The sequence below is a fragment of the Melopsittacus undulatus genome, chromosome 3 (genome assembly GCF_012275295.1).
Source record: "Melopsittacus undulatus isolate bMelUnd1 chromosome 3, bMelUnd1.mat.Z, whole genome shotgun sequence".
Classification (NCBI taxonomy): domain Eukaryota; kingdom Metazoa; phylum Chordata; class Aves; order Psittaciformes; family Psittaculidae; genus Melopsittacus; species Melopsittacus undulatus.
Genome location: NC_047529.1, coordinates 116,422,998 through 116,439,611, shown reverse-complemented (window position 1 = coordinate 116,439,611; position 16,614 = coordinate 116,422,998). Strand labels below are relative to the sequence as shown.

The following is a 16,614-nucleotide window of genomic DNA, read 5'->3' as shown; positions in this document are numbered from 1 at the left end:
GCAACTTTGCAAAATAACCCTTTATTTCTTATGGCTCCATTATTTCCAAACAATACAGTACCCCCGGTGTAGAATTATTTTGAGTGATTGTACCAGATCACCACAAAACCCCCAGCTGACTTGTAAGAGAATGCACCCAACCGTGGACTCATGATTTGGAAATCCCAGTTTGAAGTACCTTTGGTCCCAAAATGTTACGTCAAGGCAAAGGGGAGCAGCTGAATCCTGTCGCACACAGTGATCGGTATCCACGTTATCTTGTACAAAGAGGTGGAAAAGGTGAACAGCACTTTACGGCAGTGTCAGACAAAAGGAACTGACATTGTTTGCAAACCAAGTGACTAATGGACAGTACCACAGTGATCGCTGGAGTTTTACTGCTGTAAGATGCATCTGAGTTGTGATGCTGGAGGTGGAGAAGGAAGCTTTTAATTTCCCAGTAAGCAACTGACACTGGAATCTTGCTTTTCACAATCTGCTGAGAGCAACTCAGAAACAAATCCCTCCTGCAAGAGACATCACTGCTGCAATGCTCAACAGAACCGTCCAGGGCACACAAGAGCAGCTGGAAGGAACACGCACTTGCCAATGAGTGCCGAAGAAAATCACTGCTCCTTGCAAAGGGGCAGATCCTCTTCCTGTAATGGGACGTGAGGAGCAGCAACACCAAACCATGAGGACTTGTATCGTTTCAATGGTAACAACTTGTTTATGAACAATTCAACATAAAACATAGAGATATTTTGTGTGCAATCCTGGCAGAGAACCATCTTTATTCACAACACCCTTAAACGCTATGTTTGCGCTTGTGGGTGCAACAGCCTTTCATCTGGGAGTTCTTCATTCTTTAGTACTTCATACATTCTTCCATTTTATTTCCCCCAATATAAATCCAAAGATACATTAATTACCCATTTTGTGATCAGCTGTATGGTTCATTAACATCATTTTCTATGGATGGCATAGCAACCCCCCCAACCTGTAACACCGGAAGGAAGAACCAAACTGCAACCGACAGGAATTCATGTTCTTCAAGCCAGGGTGCTGAGCTCCAAACTGGCTTGACCAGCACAGTATTTTTAACAAGGAATTTCCTATGCACTGGATCCACTTTGTCCCTGAAGAGAAAAACTTCTTACATCCAATTTATTCTCTTTGATGGAGCAGCATCCAAGTTCACGCTAGGAGGGTACTTTGGAGTTTCTTAGCAATGGTTTCGTTTCACTGTCATCCACAGCAACTCAGCCGTAAGGAGACACGATGTCAGGCTCTTCACATTTGCCAGTGTAGGCAGGAAAGAAGCCTAAAACCTAATCCTATCTACTCACCCTATTGAAACAACAATCAGTGCTTGAAAACAAACGTCTCGCAATAGTAAGCACTATAGAGGAACAAACTGAAAATGAACAGGACCAGATAAATCAAATTATTACCATTATTGCGCATTACTCATTTCTTTAGGCAGCATGTGAACACTCACTACTGACTGCAATCCACTGGAACAAGAGAAACACTACCTGAAAAAACAATATGCTCCTACATGGAGGTCACAGGGTCTATAAAGAACAATCTCCTGATGTGAGCTACTGCTGTGCAACCTGCTTAGATCAACTTCCCTTTTTATGTATCACTCCAGCCTGTCCTAGCTCAAAATAAACCCAGCTGTACCGTGGGCATCTCCATGGTTGTGACCAAACCACCTGGTGAAGGGCAGGAGTAAAGAGCTTGCCATCTGCATTCTGCACTTCCCAGAGCCCGTTTACACCGCACACAGCAGATGTAATTGCTTCAACAGCACCCTTCTGCAAAAGGGCACATTAAATACATTCAATCCATCAGCTGTACTTTAGCAAGAGCAAGAGGGAAAAAGCCCACCGAACAAAACCATGCTCCCACTTCCTTTTGGGGCATGCCTCTTTTAAAAGGGAACTCCCATTACACCAGAATGCAGGTGTGCAACTGGGTGTAAAGAAGTGGGATAGAGAAACAGGACCCCACCAAAACATAAAGCTGGAGGTGACCACTGTTCTTTACCTCCCAGCTACAGGGGTTAAGTCAATGAGAGGATACACACAGTTCAGGGGTATAATTTTGCAACCATCCACACTGAGCCACCTCAAGGGGCACAGGGGTGACAGAGCTGCCTGGTGGTTTTCCATTAAGTCAGGGAAATGGGCATTGCCTGGTATTTTGGGATGCTCTTAGCTCCCTACCAAAGGGAACAGTGGCCAGGCTTTGTATTCTGCACACCACCTGCTGTGATTCACATAGCAGAAGAGGGGAGGAGAAGGGGGATCAATATTGCTAACTCAGAGCCAAAACTACTGAGGGCTTACTTTGTTCTCAGTGAAATTACTCTGCAAAAGGCAGTATGCCAACATCTGAAGTGCTGGCTAGCCTGCTTGCATTTAGAGATTAGTTTTATTTTGGGAACAGCTCTCTCAAATCTGTGTATAATCACACAAACACAATGCCAACTGGACCTGCCAGGAGTGAGACCGTACGTCACAGACATCCTACGTATCTGAAAGCATCTCCTGTTCCAGTTTGCCCTTCAAGTCAACTCATCCTCCTTCCAGTATGGTTTTAGCACAGTGGTGAGATAACGAATACTGCCCTCCATGTAGTTATTTAGAGTAGTTACCATCCTTCTTTGCAGTAGTATCCTCCTAGAGATTTATGACAGAAATTACACCTATTTTTTCCTCTTTAAGAAACTAGTTTTTCTATGACTCCTTAGCAAAACATTAAGATGGTTGGCATTGAATTATTTCATCTCTCCCACAAGTACATTTAGCGGTGTTGCAACCAGCGGGGAGAAAAAGGCCTCAGTGAAGCACCCAAAGGTCACCTTGGTTGGACTGCACTACACAAAATACAAAGGTGGCTCAAAATCATCATCAGACCTTCAGAAACAGTTTCTGATGTGGGACCAATAAACGTTCCCTCTATTCCCTAAGCTTTATGTCCTTCTTTCACTGTCTTTTCACCTTTAAAAGTGCATTTCCAAAGCTGATACTGATGGCTGAGATGCATCCTGAGCAAAAGGGGAAAATTAACCAAGTGAACTTTTGTTTTCCAAGTTTCCTCAGAACACTAGATACTGGCAACACACGGAATTCGGAAAGCCAACAGCACACCCACAGCAAGGATGGGCTGATCCATCAAACGTGGAGAGCTCTGAATCACACTACGATGCTGCAATGCTTTTTTTGAGGACTGATCCCTCACAAAACACAGCTGATGCTGGATCTTATCTGGGACTTGGGTTCAGATCAATGTGTCTCATACAACAACTGCGTAGCTGCAAAGATACTGCCACCAGCTCTGTTGAGTATCTTTGCCTCCAGCACAATGAGCTGCAATAAAGTACAAGTTGTGCAAATGAGGAATCTCTACCACACCAATGCTGTACAGGCTACTGAAGAGACAAGTTGCTGAGTTTTCTGAGCTCTAACTACAATGCCAAGAAGTACTTGTGGTGACAGAGCTTTCCTGTCACAGACATTCTTCTACGGTGGTTGTACGATTGCACCTTTTGTCCAAATGCGGAGTTTGCTTAAGTGTGGGTGAGAATATACATCTTTAAAAATACAGACAACTCTTAAAATCATACATCATCAGGTCACTATGGTACTGATCTTCACTTTCAGCAGAGTTCAACGTTTCCCTGGGGAGAGGTAAGAGTCCGTCCAGTATTTTGCTTTACTCTTCAATATTCACATTTGCACATACAACATGATACCCATTTGCGAGAGCCTGGCTTCCCATCGTGTCCTCAGGTCCCATTCCACTTTTAAAAGAGGCAATGATAAAAATACTGAAAGATGCAGTACCACATACCACCCGAGAGGAACGCGAACGACTGTACACCCACTAGCCACAGGTTACTGAGGGTCATCTCCCGAGAAATAGCTTTTGTTTGACCCTGCGGTGGAGGAAAAGCTCCTGAAAGAGAAAAGAAAACACGTTTAATGCTTCTGCAGCAGGAACAAGAGCCTTAATGCATGATTCTTTACCACTATCACTTGTGTCTCAACCAATTGTTTGGGTACTTCTGCATTACGCTGTTAAGCTTTCAAATGACTCTCCAGCATCATCAGTTATCTTCAAGAAAATAAGATTAACCCCCCTTATCTTAATTACTAGGAACAATTTAATCTTCACCTGCATATAAAGCATAAACTTCAAAGTGACAATCCTTATATTCAGCCTCCGCAGGTAGGTCTGAAAGTCAAATGAATTTTCTGTGTTACCTGTGAAGTTTTATTAACACCTGGATGATGACATTGAGTGGGTTCCACAGGAAACTTTACAGCTGCTTGTAACCATGCTGTATAGTGTGACAAAGCAACACAAATACAGTCTCAAGGTTCCTCTGGGAATGTATCAGTATATACACACACTTTTGGTTTTTAAGCAAGTTTTCACCTGTGATTTGAACATTCACTGCCCAGTCACTATCACACACTCATGAAACACTGTCAATCACCACACGGGTTTCTAGGAAGACTTTACTGAAATGCCCGTTTAGATGACAATAACTGGCAGGACACAGCTAAAAAAACATCATTTTTCCCTATTCTGCCTTTTTCTGACTTCCAACACTAAATTGAACGTGTCTGAATACATCAGAGCTTTATGATCGTAAGCAAATTGCATATATTTACATAAGCATATTAAACCTGCATTCATCTTCTATGCTGCACAAAGCCTGTATGAGATGAACCCACTTTTGTTGTGGTTATTCCTCAACAGCAGATATAAAACCTCTAAATGTACCAGAGCAGATGATGTGCTTGCTGCAGCATTATGGAGTCACAACCACTCCCAGAAGAACAAGAGATGAATGATTCAGAGTAAAGACACAGCAGTGTCAATTCTTCATCTCAGAAACCACACAGTTTGGGCTATTAGATACCATCAGCAACTTAGCTCGGTGCTTCACATTTGCAATCACTGCAGGAATTGCAATCAAGCATTTAAGACAAAGCGTTTCTTCCTGTATGAATGCTCTTAAATTAAAACATAAAATCAGAATAATTAAAACCCCCTAAGGTAACCCTCGATGAGCCCCATCCTCCTCTCACCAGTATGTATTTTCCCATGTGGGCAGATTTGCCACACCATTTATTCCTCAGCAATTCTCACTGCTAAGCTTCTATTTGTCCACAACACATTTGCTCTTCCATGGCCCATTAGTTTTCCTGCACCAAGGCTGACCTTTGGTTTAAAGAACTTTCCTTTTTCCTTGGTACAGATAGCAGCTGTCTCTTCCCCGTCACCCAAATCCTACACAGAAAACAATCCTTCACTTTCATGGCTAAGACAAGCCAAACACTTTGAGTTGTCCTTCACAGACACGACTCCTCCTTCCTCTTCCTCATCCCAGCACCTATTATTTGTTCCATTTCCAGCTGACGTTTCAGATCTGCTAGGATGGAGAGTGTTTCTGTAGCACTGATGAAAACCCTCTCCTGCTGCCCTGTAGGATGACACTGCTGACTTTCTGAGTTACAACACACCAGCTGGCTTATGATCAGAGTGAATGAGGAACATGATGACTTCAGTATACAATTACTCATTTCCAACTGATAAGCTCCTGGTTTATAGTTTGGGGTTTTTAATTAGTCTCCAAGTGCTTTTGTCCTGCCAAATGTAATCTCACTGGGGTTACTGCAGTGTTCAAGGTTATCCCTGCTGAAGACTTCAGAGAAATCATGAACTCACTGAGCTTTCCACTAGCTGCTAAAACAGGAGCCTTTGTACTGCTCATACCTACAGATATTAACTGTGAAGACAGGGGTTGGGAACTGGATGATCTTAAGGTCCTTTCCAACTGAAGCCATTCTGAGATTCTATGACTTGAGACAACATGCACACTGATACAGGGGCAGCTTCAAGGATGCCCCTCACATTAGGTCCCAAGACTTTTCCAGGGGTTTTCCACAACCTGTAAGAGCCCTTCTGCAACAAGCCAACACAAACAGTGCGAGCAAGTGCTCAACTGGCACAAACAGTAGTAACTTTACATGATGCTAATTTATGCCCACTAAGGTCCTATGTCATCACATTTACATTTGAAACGTCTTATTAATTTATATTGATTACACTGGCAAATTATAATCAATTATCCTATTTTGGAAGCACATTTCTATGAATAAATCTGATTCTATCCATTAAACTCTGAAACTGATTTTGGGGTTATGACTTATTTTAATGGTACTTGTGAAATAACATCTCAATAACAAAAATTCTTTACCTCCTCCTGGCTACACTTGTAGTTTTAAATAGATTCACAAAGTCATTTGTCTAATGAAGTCTAATATACGCATTTGGATGTGATTTATAGAGCAGGGTTTGACTTTTGCCATCAATGATGGCTGAGTGACAGCAGTTATTTCATAAAACTCTGGGTTGCTAAAGAACTCTATGAATCTTTTGAAGCACTCCAATTGATAAATTAAGCACTCCAAATCAAATTAAAGCAGTCTTTGCAATAAATCATCTAGAACAAGTAACATTTTTAACATAGACACTCTCGAATGTGAAACTTGGTTGATGCGAGAGACTCTGATACCTGCTAATAAAGAGATTATTTGTCTTCAGAAACAAGTTGCTTTATTTCATCTGGAGTCTACTCAGTCTATGCTGGATAAACTCTCTTTCCTTGAAATAAGACTATTCTTTCCTCTCTGGATTTTCCTTTTCTTTTGTATTATGACGAATTCCTCTGTTCTGTGTTCTGCACACACACCTGCCAGAGGGCAAATGATATACTTCAGTATCGACTGCATGGAAAGAGAGAGCCCTAAGGAAGCACTTCTCCAGCTTGAGTCCCAGAGTATTTACCTGGTATTTTAAATCCCATGTTTGCCAGTATTTCTTCGGTAAAGTTATTAATGCCCTGAGTTTATTCAGACCCCTCTGGTCCCTTAACATTGGAAGTTATGACAGAATACATATGTATATATATTGTGTATTATGACAGAAGTGATCCTCAGTACCTCACAGCAACGAGACCAGTACTGGACAGCACAGGGCTGCTGATCAAGACTCCAAAGACTTTCTGCTATTTAACTTGTATGGATCCTTCCAATCCTGACATCCTTCTGTTTAGCTTAACAGGAAACTGAAGAGGACCATAGTTTTGAATTAAACCTTCAGAGGACATAGATCAGTTTTCTCCAACCATAAAAGTGCCAGAGGCCCATGCTAAATAGCCACACTAAGCAGATAAAATAACCTGCCTCATTTAAGAGTCTAATTTAATCCCTTTAACTCAAGAACTTGCTCATTTTAAACCCTGAAGGTTTTAGATCCCCCCCAAACTTAAGCTCTAAATACTTCTACTACAGATGTAGAAGTTTGCTACCTCTTTGCATCTTGCAAAGTTATTCCACTCAATGAAATGCCACAGCAGCAGGTTTCACAGCTGAACTATGTGTTATGGCAGGAAAAAGGGGATTTCCTTAGATTCGTTTTGAATGTGCCATCTGCCAACCACTATCCTGGAATATAAACTATCCTATGTTACCCGGGTAATTTACCTTTCCTAGATCATTTTTTGTTACACTTTTCTGCCACATAAAAAGTAGTAACACATCTACTATATTCATCTGAAGAATGCATATATTATCCTGAAAGTGTTTTGAGATCCTTGTAAGAAAAACCATTACACAGCATGATTCTCTTTGCTAGGTATCATCCTACCTGTTTCATAGAAATGTGTCAGGAGATCCTCCTTTTCAATGAATCGTTGATAAAGCCAGTGTGTAAGAGCTTCAGGCTCTGCAGGTACATCTTTAACTGGGAAAACCCTACCAAAGAAACAAGCATAAATTAAACCTAGGCAATGTGTGATGAGCAAAGCTCTTCCCTTCTGCCCAGCCCACCCCAAAACACAGAGAACAAGAGCTGGGTAACTGCATGGTTCATTCTCTCTCCAACTCACAGGTCACAGAGGTATTACAGATACCCAAGTAGAATGTTTCAGGTTACCAGCCAAATACACTCAGGCACTATCAGCATCTCTCAAATGTCGTGCTCCATCATTTGATCAAAGCTGAAAAGTTGCTGGGGCTTTTTCAAATACAAACCCATCACACTATTGCTATCCTTAAAATAATACAAACCAAGCAATGAAACTCCTGCTTCAGAAAGACTGAGAAGGTCTGTCTGCAGCTTTGAAGAAACAGTTCTCAACAGGCAGAAGCCATGTAACAGCATCACTAAGGACCAGTGTGTCTGACCTGTGTGCTTTCCAAAGGAGGCAGCATCTTGTCTGAAATGTCTAAGGCAGGTTCTACATTGAAAACTGCCCATGTTAAGTGTATTCAAGTATTGCTACTCTAACTTAAAAACCCCAATGAAGAATCACCAGTGTTTTGGTTCTTCTACGTTGAATACTAAGGGTCTACTTAGAAAATTAGCTATCCAGGGCAGAATTCACATACAGAACCCCCAAATAACCCACTCTACCTGTGTTTTATTTTACCCAAAATAGAATTTCAAGTTGTACAGTAATGGTGCAGTCTCTTCAGTAGACCCCAGGTGCCTACAGGCCCCTTACAGAGAAGAACTTACATACCTGCTGTGTTTCACTGGGAGGCCAATGCAGCAGAGATTTGTGTATCAGGCTACCCTGAAAAATTCATACTGTGAAATGTAAGACCTTGACTGTAGGTTTCCTTTTCAGGTGAGCTCCCTGCCATCTACACCGTGCTTCCACTTTCATTAGTGGGGTTTTAATTTCAACACAGTCTTGATTGATTGGAAAGAATCTGAAGTAATGACACCATCATTTTGGCAGTATGTGAACAGATATGGGAATATAGATACAGATACAAGACAGTCTTGAAGAACGTCTCTGTTGCTGTTTTCAACATCTTTGCTTGCTTTGTTGCCATATCACCTGTACCTACTCCTTTCAGTTTGATACATGGAAAAATAAGCTGTTAGTGGAGGAGAAGAGGAGCAAAGCATTGCTCTAATGAACCTGCTTCAGTATACAAAGAGAACTTGAATATAAGGAGATGAACAGCTACATTTACTAACTACAGTATCGACATGAACTCAGGTATTTCTGTAACCTTTGCAGCAATCCTACACTGTGGAGTTCTCTGTGCTCTAGTAAAGCCAAGCTCAGGAACTAGAAATTTACAACTGTTAGTAACACACAGCTTGAAGGAAAGTCTTTGCCAAAGACAAATATGATGAAGTAGCTGGTGGTGCAGTAAACAGCTCAAGTCTTCGGCATGCATATTAAGAACGATGACTAAGACAGGCAATAAAGAACTATTTTATCTTGAAGCCCAGATGTTGTACAGCAAATTAAGCTATGGAAAGGCAAGTAAAAAACACACCCTCTGAGAAAGGACCGTTTCTGTTGAAGCTGTAACACTAAGCCAGACTTATTCTCTGTCCCCAGACATAACCAAGCTGCCAAGCACTATTTTTACTCTCTTCTGCCTATCTGCTGTGAAGAGATAAAGAGACTCAGCAACTGAATATTGTGTTTCACAGTGTATTTTTGAAGGCCAGATGCTTGCTTACGCAAGTTTGAAGATGGCTCAGAACTAACTGGATGCCTGTGTGGGCTCAGGACAGAAGTCTAAGGTTACCTGGCTTTGCTGTCTGTAAGCTGCAGATATGCTGCATGTCCACTGCTCAGTTACCTAACGGCTCAATAACCAAGTAAGCCTGGTATTTACCCGAGAATGTACCTTCTAGTCCGAAAACATCACAAGATCTTACAAGATACTCATTAGAAACAATTGATGAGCTGGCACTTTAATGGAGCAGCAAAGCAGTGTAAGTGATACCAGTATTGCCAGAGGTTAATGGAATGCAGCACACCACTTTCCTGCTTGAATCCATGGAGGCTCTTGTATGAATCAATACACTACCAGAAGATTTGAACCTCTGGATATCAACTCTGCTTCTTAAAAGTTGAAGAAGCAATCACCCAGTTGGAATGGATATTAATGCAGAGTGGAAAACAATTGGTTTTCTAGCAACGCTGCCACCATTTAGCAATGGTAAGTACAAGTGTATTTAGAAGCATTTTCAAATGTATTTTTAGATTATCCAGAGTTATTTTCAGAAGCAGAACATTCTTGCTAATGAGTGAGCTAAATCAGAGATGAAATGTTCATTGCAAATCCTTCAGCTCTGGAAAAAAGCCCATCCTGCATGAGATAAGGTGAAGCTAATTCCCTCCCACCTCCATTTATACTAAACATATTGCCAATATCATCATTCTGTGCCCATCAGATGGCTCAGCTGGCATCTGTGTTTTGTAAGAATGCCCTCTTTAAAGAGATTGGCTTCAGGGAAGGTAACTGAGAAAGTCCTTTTGATATAAACCTGTGCAGATGACCCACGATAACAGCGGAAACCCATTGCTCTGACTGGAGCAGGGTCATCCCCAGCCATCAGCTGTAAGATCTGCTAGGTCTCGTGTTCAAAAGCCCAGAAAGAGTTTCCTTTCAATGAGACATGTAAGCAGGTGTCAGTGTGGGCAGAGCATGAGCATCATCACGGCTCTACTCCACTCAGTCATGAACCATCATCTGCTAGCTGGAGGTTATCTCTCCACAACTGTGAGGTGACAATGGCTGTGAGACACCCCATGTAGGTGACTGAGGGACATCAGCTTTCTTAAACCACTACACAGATATGTTCTGGCTTTGGACATAGATACATATTTGCCTAAATGACAGTCCAGGAAAGAAGAAAAGATGTTAAACGATACAACTGATGGCACACACAAGGAATCATGGAGACATAGCTACTCACAGGCCGTTTCTCTAAAGATGCCAAACGGCATTTTCAGAAACATTTAATCTCTTTTAAATGGTCCTTAATGGAAAAACAGCCTCTGATTCTGCATTAGGATTCTAAAGCTCCTAGGTACCACCTTTAAGTAATAGTTGCCTTTCATTACCTGTCCTATCCTGAATACAAGTTCTTTATTACCCCCTACTAATCAGACTCCTAAATCATAATATTACCTGCTGTTTCAATGACTAAATAACCTCAGCACGATGAAAGCTGCTGGTACATCTCAGGCATGACCAAAAATAAGTCACTTGCATAAATAAAGCATCGTAAAATATATTGCCAACTGGATGTCCTTCATGGACACTTCTGTGAGGCTCATTCAGCAACCACAATGTATTCCATCTTATTTATAGCCAGGAGCCTCCTCGACTTCAATAAATCCATATCAATGTGGACACAAAAAGGAAGTTCCTCGGTAGCTGAAAGTTTGTTTCAACAGCAGCATGGTACAAGAAGTGGTACGAGGAAGGAAGGTGACATCGTACTCATCACATTATGGCACAAAGACAGCTGAGTTAGCTGGAAACAGCATGGTACTTTCATGCAGCATGAATTTTCTACTGGGAGCTGCCCCTGCCCTTGGCAGGGGTTGGAACTGGATGAGCCTTAAGGTCCTTCCCAACCCAAACCATTCTATGATCCTATGAAGTGCAGCTATCCTGTGGCTGGCTCTGCCAAGGAAAAAGTGGGATATGGTCATACAAGGGCATTTTGCTGTCATACATCAGTTCCTCACTCTGGACTACTCTAAAAGGGGAAAAGCACATTTAAATCCCGATTCTCCTTTCATACAGTAGAGATGGCATCAGGTCAAACTATTCTCCAAATTACAATGTGCAAATTTTATGGCACTAAATGAAGGAAAATGGGTGAAAACCGACAATCCAGCCACATCTGATATACATTTCATGAACATCTTTGAGGACATCTGTGTCAAACACAGAACAACAGAAACACCTCTGACATTTCTGTCTTTGGAAGATGTTTCTGACATATCCACCTTTTTAAAGATGAAGCTCACTTTACCTTGGCTTTCCTTTACTAACCAAGTTTGTTTCAAAGGATTAAATAAATGCACCAGCTTTCCAAGGAACATCTAGGGGCTCAACACAGCACAGGCCTTTCCATACCCCAGTTACTGATTCAGTCCTTGCCTACACCGATAAGGACAAAGACTAGTTAATACCCAGTTATCATCAATGTTAGGAACTGCTGAGGAGCCACCTTGAATGTGTGAGCTGCACAGTACGTGCTGGTGTTCCCAGCTGACAGCCCCATCGCTCTTACAGCAATGGTTTGATCTCCACATAGAAGATGAACTTAAAGAAGTAGTTTAGATTCCCTGGTCAAGTCTTACACCTACACAGCTCTGGTGCATCAACCTCTACCCTGTGGCTTGTCCGGCTTTCAGGGAGCAGCACCATACAGAAACCTCCCAGAACTGCTCCAGAGCAAGATCTGACATGGAAACAGGCTCAAGATATCACTGTATTTTTGGACCTCAGAAGCACATAGATAAAGCTCCTGAGAAACAGTTTTCCACTCATCTTACCTATAGTTTCAAATATAAGCTCTAAGATATTGATGTCAACCCACTGGGCTTCAATCCTGGAGAAGGTCCAATAAAGTGATAGCAGAGCTGCAAGGTTTTCTTTAACAACTGCTCCCTAACTCTTCCCTGTTCCGCAAACCCAGTTTCCCAGGCACATCTCACAGGATCTCAGTGATACCAACAACTGTTTATCAATACATGATGAACTCATTTCACCAAATCATCAGCACATGATCTAAAGCTGTTAAAACCCTGACAGTGTCCATCACATTACAGCATTCTGCTAAAAAGATAGCCCCTTTCTGAGGGAAGTCAGGTCATCTGGGGAGAACCACATACATACAAAACATCAGTTGCTGTAATGCCCTGAGGGGAATCCAGCAGGAAAATTTCTGTGTATGCAATAGAAAAGGATGATGCAACGTGAGTAAATTCATGCACACATACTGTTCAGTCCCTCTCCTCTAATCCTGCTATGGATAAATACATCCTTTACATAAAACAGGAAAAGATTTGTAAAGCCACATGAAGTATCTAAAAATAACTGTTATTGTCAAAAGCACTGAAGGTGAAAATCCAACACATTCATTCCAAGGTACAGCTTTAATTCCAGATACATTAAAAGGTCTTAGCATATGATACCTAGATGATGTACTAACTCTGGACAAAAGTATACAAAAGGGATATGACTTTTTGGGTATAGAATTATCAAGGAGAAGGGTTGCAGAAGGACCCGACCATAGCTGCAGATGAAATTAAATACCAGTAAATACAAGGCAAGGAATACTGGGGAAGGAAAAAGCACCAGCAGCTACATGTACACTGCCACAGCCTCTAAGATCAGCTATTATTACTCTGGTTAGTGATCCTAAAATCACTGTGGGGAAATTCAGGATGTCAGTCTCAGAACTAGTTATACTGATACCAGAAAAGGCACAGACAAAAGTAACAAGATAATCAGGGAAAGGCTTTTGTGTAAGGATATAGCAAGCAGATGAAGACTTGAGAGGCTGGGAGGGGGACAGGGGCAGGTAAGGCAGGATATGAGAAAGCTGTGTAAAATCACAGGCCACAGAGCACATCACTGAAGAGTGATATGTGGGAATACAGGGTGCACCCACTGAAGGCAACACGTGGAGAACATGATGCAAGTAAAAAGGAAGTGGTCCTGGCTGCCACCCTCAAGAACAGCCATGGGAAAGAAAGCTTAAGCACGTTAAAAACTGTATGGGACAAACTGATGAAGGCCAGGTCCATCAGTGAGTGGTCCAGATGTGCCACCAGTTCTGAGCACAGTACAGTCACCCCGTGCTGATGCGCTGAGGGACCTGCTCCAGGCCAGAGTGTTTTCTTAAACCCATCTTTCGGAACTGCTACTCTGCATCCAACGACAGCTGTTCCAGTCCAGAGGACACATGCTGAAACTTGATGTGCCAATTTAGAGTACTACCAGGACTGAAAAGTTAGCCAAAGCTCCAGTTAAACCCAAGACAGTTCTTGTTTCAGAGGTATGACATCCAGAGCTCAGCCTTCAGAGACAAGCTGCTGCTTTAGCTTCTAGTTGGGGCATACTTCAAATGGTTTTACAGGGTCAGCTGTAACAACTAAAGGTTAGTTTTTAAAGGAAGCAAACCAAAAATATCCAATAGAGAGGCTTGGCCCTGGCTAAAGCAGGGATTTAGAGCCTATGGTAGAGAAAGAACCAAACTTACACTGACAATAAACCATTCCTAATGTTTTTCTCTTAGGATTTTAGTACTGCAAGAACAGGAACACTCAAGTTCAGTGCAAGGAAGGTTACATCATCTTTATGCTTGTGCTCAAAAATAGGTTCCGAGTATACACATTTAGAAGCAGGAAGTTAATTCAACTTCAGATAACTTCGTTAAAGGAAGTATTTTTAGCAGTACCCTTCAGTAAAATTCTAAATACATTCAACTTGCAATTATCCCAGAGATCTGGAAGAGCACTAAGGTGACCTGGATAAAGCACAATAAATATTATGGTCTTACATAAGTGTAAGTATGTTCACCTTCAGAAAAACTTGAAGGTAGAGTTCTATAAAAAGCAGGCACAGATTTAAGCATGGCTGTGGAAAGGAGCTCTACTGAGCACCCTGGACTTTGCATCACACAACACTGGCACAGCAGTGATGCTGCAGAAGGTCATTCCCAGTTAAACTGCCACTCAGGGATACCTGAAAGCTTACTGGAAAAGCCTAAAAGCTCCCTAAACCAGCAAAAGGGAATTCAGACAAAACAAAGCAGTTCTGGGATAAAAAACATGATCCACTTATTAGGTACAGGAAGACAGTTAAAATATATCTGGAGATTTCAGACTTGCAATTAACTGCAAACCAAAAGCAAAACCTAACTTCTCCCTCCATTAGTTTAGGTCTTGAGACAAAAAGCTGCTGAGGAGGGATGTTTTAATGTCCCATCCCCGGTGTCAGTGAGATTTATTGCTAACTCCCAAGTGCTGCTCTGCTCAACTGTTAAGAGTATGCTTTGGAAAAGCTGTTATTCCTTTGTCAGAAAGACAAATACAATACATAATCATCTCTAAGGAAGCCTGCTATTAAATAACACAGTGATTTTTAGCTTGTTGTTATTACTAAGTAAACAAACAAAAAAGAATCAAGCTGTGTTTACCAGCACCTTAACATAACAGTGGAAAAGGACAACTCAACCATCGGATATATTCCCCATAACTATATCCAGCCACAGGACATTAGTCAAGGACTGTGCTGAGATATGAAGTGGTCACCGAACTTTTCAAATGAAAACTGCTGAGTTTAGATACCATGAGTTGCCCACCTGTATGAGACACATACAAAAGCCATTGCTACTGATTTCCCATATCCTGAAAGATGCTGTTAACTCCTTTGTGGAAACACATTTCTTGGTATTTCAGTTCAATGTAAAAGTAGAAGGTTTCTTTCCTACCTGTAATGTACATGTGTCACCGTTGGCTGTCGGTAGCCAAGAATCCAAGTTTGGATGTCTAGAGGTTCACCTTTGGGATATGCAATGGTTGCATCTATCACCCACTGGAGGCCTTTTGATTTGCTCTCTAAGAACAAAAAGAAGCATGGTATTAAAGCAATCAGCGCATGGCACTTATTTGACAGTTACTCCACTTTTATAGTACTTCATGAGGCGTGAGACACAAAAAACAGGAGGCAAAAACTAAACCCAGATTTCACCATAGAGCACAGAAACACTCTTAGCTAGACCCAGATTTTCCTTTCATCATTATTTCTGTTGTTCTCACATATTGTAGTGCTCAGAATGGAACAAGTTCACTCCTTGGGTGTGAATAGTCATGTAACACGTTGGTCCAGAAGTCAGGTGCTTCCCCCTGTTCACCAAAAGGAGAACTTCAAAAATAGAAATCGACTTTCTCAGTCTGCATTTTAGGCACATTTACAACTGGGCCTTTGTAAGAGCTCACAGTTACAGTTCCCTGATGAAGCAACAGCCACGCAGATCCCTAAATCTGAGTTAGGAGATAAAGAGGAAATACACCACACTGCGTTATCACAAACAAGGAAACAACCAAAGATGGTCAGTTGTTGCAATGGAGAGGAGACTGCATCCCCAGGGTCCCACAAGGACTGATCCACCAGTACACATTCACATGCTGCTCAGCACAGTTCAACACTAAAAATAGGATCAAAGGGGGTGAAATAGCAAAGATTATGCTTCATAGCAAATAGCTATGAAGATTATTCAGGATTACTTTAAATCCAAACATAGGTCACTCCCAGCAAGAGTCAAGGTCAGACATCAACATAGCCACGACCTCTCTCTGGCATGTCTTTAATTCATAGGTTTACAAAGAGGGAGAGCAGAGATCTGGAAAGCAAACCAGGAAGGAGGGCACATGGCCAAGTTGGCACTTGGACTCAGCTTTATATCTGTTCTGTGGGAACTGCAGCTCTCTTGTATCTGAGGTCTTGTTGTGTTCAGGTTAGTACAGTAACATGCTTACTTCATGCTTAATGCACTAGTATAGGAATATGCTTACATCATACCCAGCAGCATCTTAAAGCATTTAAAAAGCTGACTACTGAAAACAGCCACATGTTGGCAGAAGCATGGAAGAGGTGTAAGGTTTTAGTACCAAATACAAGACCCTGCAAGCCTGCAGCTGAGATAGCTATGAAAGAAAATATGACAGGTTGACAAAAGCACCGTCGGCATGAAGAACACACA

The 16,614-nt window shown here is 41.8% G+C and overlaps 2 protein-coding genes across 2 annotated transcripts in view; both read right to left on the bottom strand.

The window, feature by feature from the left end:
- NEK2 (NIMA related kinase 2) overlaps positions 1 to 16,614 on the bottom strand; it is a 92,776-nt gene that overhangs the window by 20,818 nt on the left and 55,344 nt on the right. The gene's annotated exons all lie outside the window — the stretch shown is intronic.
- Positions 2 to 16,614, bottom strand: part of LPGAT1 (lysophosphatidylglycerol acyltransferase 1) — a 59,251-nt gene continuing 42,638 nt past the window's right edge. The window contains exons 7-9 of the mRNA XM_034060595.1: positions 15,343 to 15,469; positions 7,714 to 7,820; positions 2 to 3,948 (exon numbers count right to left, since the gene is read on the bottom strand). Of these exons, the coding sequence (XP_033916486.1) occupies positions 3,797 to 3,948; positions 7,714 to 7,820; positions 15,343 to 15,469 (386 nt within the window). The 3' untranslated portion in view covers positions 2 to 3,796. The remainder of the gene's footprint in view (positions 3,949 to 7,713; positions 7,821 to 15,342; positions 15,470 to 16,614) is intronic.